Source organism: Microtus oregoni, unplaced genomic scaffold (assembly GCF_018167655.1).
Source record: "Microtus oregoni isolate MIOR12 unplaced genomic scaffold, Mior012 000006F_ref0000085, whole genome shotgun sequence".
Lineage (NCBI taxonomy): Eukaryota > Metazoa > Chordata > Mammalia > Rodentia > Cricetidae > Microtus > Microtus oregoni.
Genome location: NW_024543065.1, coordinates 21,703,062 through 21,716,132, shown reverse-complemented (window position 1 = coordinate 21,716,132; position 13,071 = coordinate 21,703,062). Strand labels below are relative to the sequence as shown.

Genomic DNA, 13,071 nt, shown 5'->3' with positions numbered 1-13,071 from the left:
GGGAAGTGCTCATTACAATTACGCTGTTTCTCTGCTCTCTCTGTGCGAGCCCTCTGCTGTTTCTACCTCACTGTAGTGTTAGGCCACGCCCTTCCCCTTCAGACATTTGGTAGCCTGAAAAGAGTTAATGTTTATTTGCTACTATTGTGTGGCCTTGTGGTAGTTGTTTTTTGGGGGCATGTTCGTTTAAGTCTTTCTGGTGAGTTGAAAGTATTAGAAGATATGAGTATTTTTGACAAAATAAGTGTGTAAGAAAAAGACAGAACCTGAGAGTTCGGTGAGGATGCTTTTGTGCATCTCAGCCGAGCGCTTTCTTCCCAAGTAATGATAACTGTAGTCTTGGGCTGGGATTATCACCCACTGGTAAAGTGTGCCTAGTATGTGTCAAATTGTACATTCAAATCCCAGGGACAAAAAGCCCTGTTGAGTAAGTTCTTCCCTCATCCAAGGAAAGCTAGGCTCATAGCTAAGTGCTTCCTTTGGAAATTCATTCATAATTTGGAATATTTTTTTAAAAGGTAAACTATTTCCTGACTATGAGAAAGAGCGGGTACCCAGTTATGACAGACTTGTTTGTCCACTACTTTCCCACCAGAGGGCACTGTTTCTTTGAAGTGACAGCTCCTGGTGCTTCAGCATCTTGGTGATGATTTTGGAATTGGTCTCAATCTTATCTAGTTCGTTGGGCACAGTTGCCGTCCAGCAGTACAGAGCCTGGGATGTCAGGCTGAGCTACACAGTGAAGGCCTGTCCCTTTTAAAATCTTTCAAGTGCAGGCATGCACAGAGGCCAGAGGAGAGGGTGTCTGATCCCCTGGAGCTGGAGTTGCAGGTGTTCTGTTGGAACCACCGTGAGTGCTGCGACCTGAACTCTGGTCCTCTGGAAGAACAGTGCTTGCTCTTACCACTGAGCCTTCTTTCACCTTACAAATAAAATTGTGTATGTGTAGAGAAGGCTGAGGGAAGAAAGGCCCAGTGGTTCCAAAACGCAATTAGATGATGCTTACATTAAAATGCAATCAAAGCCTATGGTTGGTAAAGTTAAATACTATAAGAATAGGGAGCAACGTGCTCTGGATTTCACTGAGATTTCTGAGGAGAAAGGAGGTCAAGGTATCTGCTTCCCTTGCTTGTTCGTCCGGTTGACCAGCTGGGCCATGTGGCTCCAGCGCCTTCTGTGCGATGCTGCTGAGCAGCACAGCTAGAGTCAGAGGTGACTTGGACCAGCAGAAGTGTTGTGTCCAGAGGCTACACATGTGCCAAGGAAGGGCTTGGATTTAATTTAGCCCCAAGACCATCTATAATAAACTTTAGTCCTTTTCTCCCTGGAGACCCTGGAATGCCCTTGCCCCATACTCTTGAGATTTTCTGATCCACACCACCATACACTCACATGACAGGATTTTTATTCCTGTCATTACCCTGGTTGGTCTCAACTTTTCCTATTCATCTGAAATGGCGTCAACGTTGAGTGCAGTATTCTACATGGCTTTATCAGCACAGGCGTCCGGGCAGTTTATAGGGAGAATTTCGTGGAACTTTAATGTTAGATTATTTAGCTATTTTGGAATTTGGTGGCATTAATAATAAATTGTGACTCCTTCACATTGCATTTTATAGTAATAATATATTGTCTTGAGGTTATATATTATTTTGCAATTGAGATGTGTTTTAATAAAATTCTTAACTTGCAGATGTCTGTTTCAGCTTTCTTTTAGGGTCATTAGAGCTTAAACATTCCTCAAAAGATAAGGCTGGGACCGGAGAGGTGGCTCAGCAGTTAGGAGTCTTTATTCTAGCCCATGACCTGGCTTCAGTTTTCTGCACCCACATGGTAGGTCACAGCTGTCTGTATTAACTCCAGTTCCAAGGGCTCTGACACCTGTACTGGCCACCAACAGGTACCAGGCACTGACACCCATGTAGTGCATATATACATGCAGATTAAATACTCAGACACACTCAAAAAAAAGATAAAATTAACAAAATAAATCTTTAAAATTAGAAAAAAGAGAGCCTGTAGTAATGCTAGTTTGAATTGAAATGGTCTTTTCACTGAAATTGCTATGGAAAGTTCTCTCCATATCCAGCTAACAGTGCCAATGTGTGCTGCATTGATCAAGGATATGTGTAACACAAATAAAACATCCACAAAATAAAACATTAAAACGGCTAGGGAAGACCTGCGTTCAACCCCCAGAACTCTCACTTAAAAACCACGGCACAGCGCCACCTACACTCGTTATCCCAGTGCTTGAGATGGAAACACGTGGAATCCTGGTGTTCCCTGGCCAGTCAGCCTGGCCTCCGTGACAAGTCCCAGGCCAGTGACTGACACTGTCTTACAAACAGATGGTATGAGGAGTGGCACCGGCTGTCATCTGACCTCCACTTGCCGACACGTCACTTGCCCCACCTCCAACACCCAGGGTAACATAAAGTGCAGGCTTTTCAGATAGTTAGATGAACATCCAGGCTCCCTTCAGGCAGTTTCTCTCTTTTCCACGAGGAGGAGGTGTTGATTCTTTTCTGTTTGTTTGTTCTAGGAAAGTGTTACTTCTATGATAACTACTTTGACCTGCCTGGGGCTCTTCTGTGTGCCAGGGTGGTGGACTCCTTAACAAAGGTGAGTGGGCACTCGCGTTTAAACAACTGCATTTAGTCATAAGTAAGAGGCATTAACTGCGTGTCCCTTTTCAGTTGAGATCTCACTCTGTTTTCTTTGGATGGTTTCAGAGGTAACTGAGGAAGCAAACATGATAAATTTGGTCAAAAATGTTTTTGGAAAATTAAATAACAGTACCCTTTAAAAAATGTTTGATTAGGCAAAAGTTCTCCTCTTCTCCAGTTCTCCAGTAGGGGGAGTAAAGGTCTAGAGAAAGGGAACAGAAGACAGGCTCTGGACAAATACTTTTTTGCTTTCATTAGCAGATAAAAAAGTACAGGTAGTTAAGAAAATTTCCATGTATCTTTATGCATTTGAAATATCAAACCAGGAAAATGAAGCATTTTTTGTGACTTTTCAGGTGAAATCTCTAGTTTTGATAATTTAACAGAAGATTTATGGATGTAGCTTGGTCTGTATGCCAGTATTACTTTTCTTTTTGCATCCATTGTATTTTAAAACCATAATTAATTGGCTTATTATTGAAATGAGAATTAATTCATGCATTTGTGAAAGTTTCTATTGAGCAGGAGAGATTGTTGGTTTTGTTTTGTTTGGGTGCTAGGAATTTTACCTGGGGCCTACGTATATCCCCATCACACTGACATATAGGCCCACCACCACTGAGCTGTATCCCCATCACACTGATGTATATGCCCCATCACACTGAGCTGTATCCCCATCACACTGAGCTGTATCCCCATCACACTGATGTATATCCCCATCACACTGAGCTGTATCCCCATCACACTGAGCTGTATCCCCATCACATTGAGCTGTATCCCCATCACACTGAGCTGTATCCCCATCACACTGAGCTGTATCCCCATCACACTGACATATATGCCCATCACCACTGAACTGTATCCCCAGCTCCACTGAGCTGTATCCCCATCACCACTGAGGTATATCGCAGCATTGTAGTTTTTATCAGAATGAGTGGAGTCTGTTTCTTATCATACACCAGTGGGAGAAAAAGTATCAAGTCTTCCCCTCCCCTCCAGATCTGGGGATCAAACCCAGGTCCTTACGCTTCTAGTCAAGGACTCTACTGCTGAATTTCACCCCCATTTATCAGCCTGTAGTATCTTGTAGTGTGCATAATTACATATAAAGATTTAGTAGGCTTCTGTATAGAAAGTAGACACTGCCTGTTCCTATGAAGCAAAGAGCTGTAGAGTTGTGTAGTTGAATGTGAATTGCTTTGCCAGCTTGGAAAGTTCTCCTTGTAGTGATTTACATTTTAGACTTAGTGCTGTCGCCGTGAGTTACTGCTTTGTATGTGGAAGTGCAGGCTTACTGGACAGTGAATGCTGAGCTACTCTGATTTGGGCCTTGTTGGTGCCATCATGTCTGAAGTAGGACATTTTATTGCTTCAGAAGCTATAGAACTTGGTAAATTTCTTGTATGTTTAAATATTCTATAACTTTAGGCTGTGTGAGTGGAAATTTTTACCTTATTTGGGATATATGAACTGCATTAATACTTAGTGATGTTTATTTATGTGTTGACTTGTAGCAGTGATGTTTGAGGAATATTTCTGTATCAATCTGTCGTGTTTTCTATAACCTGAATTCTGACCTTAGAGTCAGTACACGTAATTATTTGCTATAGCTTACCACTATGCTTACAAACAGAATTACTGCACTTGTTACATTTGGAAATTTCTTTTTTTAGCAGAACAGAGGTCAAAAAACATTTGATTTTTGGAAGGATGTAGTTGCTGGTATACAACACAATTTTAAAATGTCAGCCTTTAAGGGTGAGTAACATGAAGAGGGGCTTCCTGATAGAGGTTTGTTAAACGCCCCGTGTCTACTGAATTCGGTAGATGCTACCTCTTTTGCTCTACTCTTTACTTGGGATTTACTCTGATAAAAATGTTTGCTATAAAATTAGTTCTGGTACCTGTATTCATTTTGCTCTGTGGTTGTAGTTGTCAGGACTCTGAACCAGTCGGTTCCACTGTCTTCCCATGTGCCTACCAATTCAGCTCTCCTGGGCCGGGGGATGTTCCGTGCAACAAAAGTCTCAGTCCTTGTGTCGTGGCTTAGGAATGGGATGACACCTGTAGCCCTCAGGACAGTAGTGACAGACAGACAGACAGGCAGACAGACAAAGTACCTGCTGATGGAATTTCCATTCTCTTTGTTTAAGGAATAGGAGTGGATGACCCATAGTGGGGGCTAATCCTGCCAACCTCATGCTAGGGTTGCTTTCCTCTTCAGGTTTACAGAGAGAATCTTATCCCAAGGAGTCAACAACCTTTATGCTACATTGCCCTAGTGACTGAGTCAGAATGGCTTCATTAACAAGTGGGCTGATGGAGTCAGCAGGATTTTAAGTTTTGAAATATGTTGCCTTTTGATTGACAACAAAAAATTATATGCCTTCCTTTTAGTAAATCAAGCCATCAGAATAATTCTAAATATTATGACTAAAAATGTCCTAAGCTCATAAATAATAATTGTAGGATATTTGTTCCAATTTGATATTTCTCTGACATCTTCTGCCAAGATAAACCCCGTGTTCTAAAGTGTTGTTTATATATTTTTATTTTCTTGTATCTATTCATCAGCCTTGATCCTGGCTCATAGAGGCTATCCTTTACCTCCTCATTGTCCATGGTGTGTGCCATGCCAGTCTTGACAGAAGGACAAACCCATGACAGCAGGGAACTCACCCATTATTCTCTCATTATCCAAGGAAAAGCATGGTTGAGAAAACCCAGCTGTTGCTTGGAAATAAATTCAAGCATAGAAAGCAAGATCTATTCATGTCATTTTATTGCTTTGTAATAACAAGTAGATTAAATACTCCATGCTTCAATAAGTGAGGTACAGCTTAACAGTTTTAAACAGTAATATAAAAATACAGTACAGAGCATAAATAAATAATGTCTTTTTATTTCTATCTGATTTTGAAATCTTTAATGTTAACTTTCCTTTCACTGGAATGGAAGGCAGTCTGTGCTAATATTCTCTAAGCCCATGACATCCTATTATAAAGACACAGCAGAATTAATTCAGAGTGTTCACACTGTGTGACAAACTTAAGACTAGGTCAGACACCTGCTTCCAAGTTGCACCAGGTATGTGGACTTTCTTCAGTTGCAGGAAAGCTTGAAAAGGTTTGTGACAAAGCACCTTGTAATTCAAAGTAATTGTAATACAGTATTTTGGTTTCTCATAAGAGCTTGAACCAGTGTGTATGCACCTGTGCATTTTAATTTATCTTGATGAAAGGGGCTACATGAGCCATAGTGATGCACCATCAGAAACATCCTAGGGTATACAGTGTCTTTTAAATTTGAATATTCAAGTATTTAAATAATACAACATTATGGGATACTTCCTGCATGTTTCTTAGACATTTTCATGTTAATTATTAAAAACAGGCTTTTTAAAAAAGAAACGCTGCATTTCTGAAAGGAAATGTATGGTGAGTTAGAACCTTATTTCTGTTTTTGTGATAGCTTTTTTAACTTACAGTAAAATTTTTAAATATTAAGGGAATTCACAGAAACCCCCCAGGGCTTTACGACTGCTGGGTGCTCAGGAGAGGCCGCACGTAGTCACCTTGGTGCTCACGTTACAGAGGAAATGTGGTCTCGGAGTGCATTTAGAAGATTCAAGGTGCTCACCTTACTTTTAGCCGACCTCCACGTGCATCTCCAAGGTGGGCGCGATGAAGTTGGGGAAAAGCCTTTCCAAGCAGAGCGTTTAGAAGAGCTTGGTATTGCATGCTCACATGGGAGCCACTAGAAATCCTGAGAAGGAGGAGTGGACATATTCAGAGGAGTAGAGGCCATTTGACTCTGCATTGGGCAGCTGGAGCCACACCTGGTCGTTTTCTGTGAGCTCCATGATTGCACTCCCTGAAGCCTGGTCCAGGTAGCCCTTGCTGTACTCTTCGTATGTGTACATTGTGGGGGTGCCGTTCTTATACAGCCCTACCCAAACGTGAGTCCCCTTCACGTGCACGTGGTAGGAGAAGTAGTATATTCCTGGGATCTTACAGGTAAAGATTCCAGTTCTTGGGTCATAATGCTGCTGCCTATTGTACAAAATCTCATCAAATGGGATGGGGGCACCTATTGCTGGGTAAGCTTTGGAGAGGACAACAGTAAAAGCAGACACAGGCATTCCTGTTACTCCCTGGTTAGCACTGACAAGAGGCCTTTGGCCTGCCTTTATGAAGCCATCAGGCATGACTCCTTGGCCAGGGGGTCCTGGGGGACCTGGGGGACCTGGGAGACCAGGCTCTCCACTGTGTCCTTTTGGACCAGGGGGACCTGGAGGACCAGTGGGCCCACTGAGGCCCTTAGTTGCTATGCCAGCTGGGCCAGGAGGACCTGGGTTTCCAGGGACACCCTTAGCCCCAGGGAATCCTGGGATACCTGGTGGCCCAATGGGGCCCCTGCCACCTGGTCTTCCAGGTTCACCTCTTGGACCTGCCTCACCATTGTGTCCAGGCACGCCCTTAGGTCCTGCAGGGCCAATAGGACCTTGGAGACCAGGGGGTCCTCCCTCTCCAGGATCGCCTTTTGGGCCCGGTAACCCTGGGTTGCCCTTAGGACCATTCAGACCTGGCTCCCCAGGGTACCCTGTTTTTCCATCTACCCCAGGGGGACCCCTTGCTCCTCTAGCCCCAGGTGGTCCTACAGGCCCAACTGGACCTGTCTCACCTTTAGCACCTGGGATACCATGGTTCCCTGGGATTCCTTTAGGTCCTTGGGGTCCCATATTCCCAGGAGATCCAGTCAAACCCACCTCCCCAGGATGACCCGCTGGCCCTTGTTCACCTTTGGCTCCTGGGGCCCCAGGAAGACCAACAGGTCCCCTTTGTCCTCTCAATCCTGGCAAGCCTGGCTTTCCAAAGCCTGGAGCTCCTGGAGGTCCAGCTATTCCTGGAGCTCCTGGGTGACCTTTTTCTCCTGGGATACCTGGCTGACCAGGGGCTCCAGCAGCTCCTGGCTTCCCAATACCTTCCTGTCCTTGTTTCCCAGGAGGACCTTGGGGACCCGGTGGACCTGATGGTCCTCTTTCTCCAGGGAAACCCCGATCACCTTTGATGCCTGGCTGTCCTGGAATACCATTTTCACCTCTTCTTCCAATTCCAGGAGGGCCAGGCGGTCCTACGGGACCCTGAGGGCCTGGAAGACCCCTCTCACCTGGACGGCCAGGAGCACCATATCCTGTTTCCCCTTTCTGTCCATTCACACCAGGGGCTCCTCGTGCCCCCTTTTCTCCAGGAAAGCCCCTGGGTCCTGGGGCACCTGTAGGTCCCTGCTGTCCAGGTTTTCCTGACACAGAAATTCCAGCGGGGCCGGGGATTCCAGGTGGTCCTGGAGGGCCCCGAGGGCCTGGTAAGCCAGCTGGTCCAATATCTCCCTTGTGTCCATGTGGTCCTCTCTCCCCTGGTTTGCCTGGCACACCTGGCAGGCCTGGCTTCCCAGTGGCTGATATTCCTGGTGGTCCTGGCAACCCTGGCTCTCCTTGGAGCCCGGGGCTTCCATAACCTGGCTTTCCTGGAGGTCCTGAGGGACCTGGGTGTCCTCGGGGTCCAGCTGGGCCTGGTGGACCAGGAACACCTTGATCTCCTCTTACCGGGATTCCTATAAGACACACCAACATACCACTCAATATAAGCAGCATAAAAGCAACCAGAGATTCTCAAAGCACAATAAGGGCAGAGTGTGGTAGTCCCTGCATTCCCGGTAAATCTTCCACACAACCGTCTTCAATGGGGTTGGATGGTATATGTGTTATATTTGTTCAGAAACTTCTGGAGAAGGTGGTTTCACAAAGCCACAGCTACGATGACTGTAGAGTCATCCTAATGAGGCAATGAAAAACTAGAATCCCTCTAATGTAAACATCGCATGGAAGAGAGTTTGATGACATTTGTCTTAAGATCATGTAGTCAGGAAGGGAAGGGAAAAAAAGGAAGAGTTACACAGTCTAGCCTCAAGCAGGTGATTTTCTAAGGCATCGATGCAAGACTTAAAGCTGATCAGTGTGTCCTACCAAACTGCTTAGATTTAGACTTTTGTTTCAGCCTCAGTGTATACTTGGGCTTTTGTTCTCCTTCACTGAGTTAAAATTGAAGGAAAGAATGACAGGACTAGGCATAATACATTGATAAGGCACATAGAATCACTTCAAAATGATGATAAAGATACAATAAATGTTCTTAACCTCAATGCTGTGGATTCGTCTAACCAAAACAATTTTCTGCTATGCCAAACATCTTCAGTAACCCTTATTCAGTGCCTGTGACAGGACATGCTCTTGGACCAGACATGGGGGTGAAACCTAAAGCCTCGGGGATAAAGTTGCTTTAAGAAGCCTCTCAGAGGTGGGATATAGCCTGCGGTGTAAACATTACTATGTGCCATGAAAACCGTGCTTGTTCCTATGTGCTGACAGTCGTCATTGTAAATGTTGCACAAAGTGGTTTTTCTCAGAGAAGTTATATGTAACTAGTAAAGACAACAGTAAAATTGCAGATGATTTTTAAATACTTGTACAATTTTCATTTACTAAGTTTTCAGAAGCCTTTATGTTTGTATACTGTTGGAAAGCAGTTCATAGTAATGCAACTTTAGCAGATGTGGGAGTAGATACCTCAAAACTGTAAAATAATGTTTAACTATAATCTGTTTATTGTGTGTGTGTGTGTGTGTGTGTGTGTGTGTGTGTATATTAGTCCTAGATCTCAAAAACAGTACCTTACACATGCTTGGCGAATGCTCTACCACTGAGCTAATAAACTCTTAACTATGTACCTATAATTTTTAGCTAACTATTAATATGATAAACTTTTAAGATTAATGGTTTGAAAAGTCAAAATGTAGACTAGGGGATATTTATTCACAATTGTAAATTATTTTAATAACATTTTTAAGAATATTCCCTTTAGCCAATAGTTGTTTGTATGCAGGTACATTAATTTTTAAAAAATATCTCTTATTAAATATCTGGCACTTAAAGAGTAGTCAGCCAACAGTAGTTACTAATATTCTCGAAGATAACTCCTGATATCAACATTGGTGTACATCCATGATATGTGTGTATAAACTTTGACACACAAAATAAAATTGATTAGTAAATAAGGAATTTTTAATGGCTTAGAGTAAAATAGCTTCGTTTTCAAATGCAGAATTTACTTCAGCATCCAATTATAAGGATCATGTTTATACAAAAAATAATTGTCATAGAATTATGGAAATGTTTTACTGTTAAAACAAAGAGAGGAACACATCTTACTGGAAGGGGTAGCATCAGACTCTGCTGGAAGCTTGCCCTCCAGTGATGATCTTTGTAGCCTGGACTGGTACTCTTAGGATCCTAAACCTCTCAGTGCAAGAAAGAGTCTGGCTTCTGTGCATATTTGGGAGGCTAGTTATCAGCTCCTAGTCTACAAAAGGAAGATCAGGGTTCACTGTCCCTCAAGAATAGCTGCTCCCTTCTGTGCAGGTTAAGTGTCGGCAGGCTGCACTGCTGGAGGAGTCGCTTCCCTCCAGCACAGTTAGTGTTCTTGCACTGTTCTCCCTGTCAGCCTGTGTGTTCCTTATAGGACCCTGACGTCTGGCAGTGGGCGGGATTTCTATTCATTCTCAGAAAGAGACCCGGGTAGGTTTACTAATTAAAACACAGCTTCTCCACTTTGTGTGTGCTAAGAAGATATTTCCGTGTGTTCTGCATGTCTCAGAAGTGAAGACAGAAGCACGTCTAACCTTCTAGCAGTGGTGTGTTCTCCTTTTAATCCAACACTTTTTGGAATATTAGTAGTATACTAAAAGATCTGACTTTGGTCAAAGTGCCACGCTCGTTTCTGCCTGTTGGCACTCCAAACTACGCTCACTGCCTTAAGGTGGAGTAAGTTTGGCTTCTAGTCTTTCCTTCCAGCTTTTCTCTTTTCCTCAGTTGATATGTGTTATGGACAGTCAAGAGTATCTCTCGGATCTTTTCACTATAAAAAGAAACAAGTTGCAGAGCCCCGCCCCCCCTTCTCTGCCCTTGCCATCCCTTCCTGAACCCACTGAGATATTTGCCAAGGCAGTTTAAGCTGCATCTCGAGCCCCTCATCTGTGGAGTCTCTGAAGCATCTCACTGGAGGGTTCTACTCTTCATGGTAATAAAACCATGAAAATTCAAGTTTATAAAAAAAAAGAGTATCTAATATTTTTTAAACATTAAGGTGCCTTCATGAAATATTTAATTCTTTTAAAAAACATTCTTAAACATTCAGTTTTTTCAACGTATCTTTCTAAAACTGTACCACTTAAAGATTACAACACACATTTTGCTCTATGCAGAACAAAACATATGAATAAGGTGAAAAATACTGTGGGAAGTGGAATCCGGAGAGTTTGTTTTATCAGTGGTCATCGTGTCTGAATCTGTTAAGTGGAATTAGCAAAGACACGACTGGATTGTTGCCCTTCTTTGACGATCTCATGTTATTTCACATGGACTGTCTTGGCATCCTTCATAGTAACACAGCTAGACACGAGAGCATTAGATTCCAGAGGAAAGATAAAATGTCTCAGGCTATCCCCATGGAGAAGTAGAAGAGGAGGCAGTGCATGGATACGGTAATAGCCAGACATACACACTTGGCAAACTTCACAGCAGCCCTTGGCAGTTAGTTATGTCTGTACATTTAACCAGTGTACTGTATATGAATATATAAATGATTATGAGAATTACTACTTCCTTTGCCCATTAGGTTTATTGAGGGCTATCTGGTTTTATTTGATACCAGTTTTCTTTAATATCTGCAGCCTTGAGTTTTTGAAACAAATGTTTAAGTAATTAGATACATAAAATTCCTAGTCTATGAAATTGTTTTTAGTTTAAATTAACTTAATTTTATTGGATTGATTTTTCTAGATTCTGGGTAAATGGTTAATTGTATGAAACCATCATTTGAAAGGAAGAAAAATCCAGCTCCATAGTCTTTGGTATTCCTCAAATGTGTCTTTCTCTTCTACCACCTTCTCCAGGATTATTATATTCCTGTACAGACCTCTTCTTTACACACATCATTTCAACCAAGAATTGGAAATAGAGTAAGAACAGATTGGAAAATATTTTGTTAAGGAGTTCATCATCAATATTTGACAACACCAGCCCTCTGGTTAGTAGAGCAGAATGTGCAGCTGACTTTACCTTTACTCTTTATGGCATATGGGATGAAGTACTGTGTCTTGGTGTTGGGAAGCGGGCCCTTTATGCCTGTGGGCGTTTGGTATCTCTCGGCATAAAACACTCCATGAACCAAGGTCAAGGACATGACCAGCAAAAAGGCTATTTGTGACAGCATAGTTTCAGATGAATTCTGAAAAACAGAAGAGAATATTTACATGTAACTTCATGACTTATCTGTTTTATTTTTGTGATTCTCTACAAATTGATTCATTATATAGTTATCTCGTTTTTTATGACTGACCTTTTATATCTTGAATATATTCCATAAAATAATAGGTAATTTTTATTATGTGAATATATGTCTTATTAGTTTTGAGAAGTTTCATTCAAATACTGCTTTACAAATAAAATGACCCTCACCAAATAATCCCATTACTAGATGACTATATTAAACAATCCAGAATATTTGATATAACCTGAAATAACTAGAAATTTCAAGATACATTGAAATTCATATTAAGGCAAATTTGTACAGTCCTTTTTATTAAGAATATCTTAAATAGGTAACTACAAATGAACCTGTCTGGGTGCGTTGGTAGAAAGCCACTTTTTAAAATCATGCACACATACAAAGATGTCTATAACTGACTGAAGTTTGTTTCTAAGCTACCTGACCGGGATGCCTTCCAGTGATCCTCGGTCCAGACTTACCTGGTGCTGGGAGTTCCTGGCGATGTGTGGGCAGCTTTCCTGGCTTCCTCTGCCCAGTGAGCAGTGAATGATGCCCTCCCACAGCTGCCCTGGGGTATTTATACTGTTTTATCCTCTTATTGCATGAGGTTACGCTGTTTAAGCTCCACCCCTCGTGGTAAACACTAATTACAGTGGAAAGTCCTGTTGGGCAGGCACACAAAATCACCCTGGGTTCTCTTTTCCTTGTTTTCTTATTAAAAAATAAAGTCTTTGTCTTCAATATATATTAATAGCTTTAGCTGTGTACTTTTTTTTTCTATATTTCATTTTAGGAGTTCTAACGCCAGTGTGGGTTAATGATGGAATGATGATTTGCCCTTATTTTTAAAAAGTACATTCTTGTATTATTTGATTGAAAATATTTGGTAGAAAATTATGAGAGTTATTTTAGGTAGAATATGAATCTAAGTCATCATGTTAATCCATCAGTTATTAAAAAAAGTTTCATAGAAGTATCTGACCCAAATTTTTGCTAATTTTGAGAGCTTAAACTAA

General features: G+C 42.1%; 2 protein-coding genes across 4 annotated transcripts in view; one reads left to right on the top strand and one right to left on the bottom strand.

The window, feature by feature from the left end:
• The window catches only part of Nt5dc1 (5'-nucleotidase domain containing 1), a 112,792-nt gene that overhangs the window by 10,519 nt on the left and 89,202 nt on the right, over positions 1-13,071 (top strand). For 2 of the 3 annotated variants that reach the window (XM_041654766.1, XM_041654768.1), the window contains exons 5-6: positions 2,546-2,625; positions 4,343-4,427. In XM_041654766.1, the coding sequence (XP_041510700.1) occupies positions 2,546-2,625; positions 4,343-4,427 (165 nt within the window). The remainder of the gene's footprint in view (positions 1-2,545; positions 2,626-4,342; positions 4,428-13,071) is intronic. The other variant, XM_041654767.1, reaches the window with a different exon arrangement.
• Col10a1 (collagen type X alpha 1 chain) lies at positions 6,412-11,998 on the bottom strand. Its single transcript, XM_041654765.1, has 2 exons — positions 11,845-11,998; positions 6,412-8,282 (listed from the first exon to the last, which is right to left on the bottom strand). The coding sequence occupies exons 1-2, from the start codon at positions 11,996-11,998 to the stop codon at positions 6,412-6,414; spliced, it is 2,025 nt and encodes a 674-aa protein (XP_041510699.1).

Excerpts from the sequence above, each read along its gene's own strand:
- Col10a1 (XM_041654765.1), bottom strand. The coding sequence starts at position 11,998 with ATGCTGTCACAAATAGCCTTTTTGCTGGTCATGTCCTTGACCTTGGTT. Across the intron at positions 8,283-11,844 it reads ATATGCCATAAAGAGTAAAG|GAATCCCGGTAAGAGGAGAT; the intron begins GTAAAGTCAGCT and ends TGTGTCTTATAG.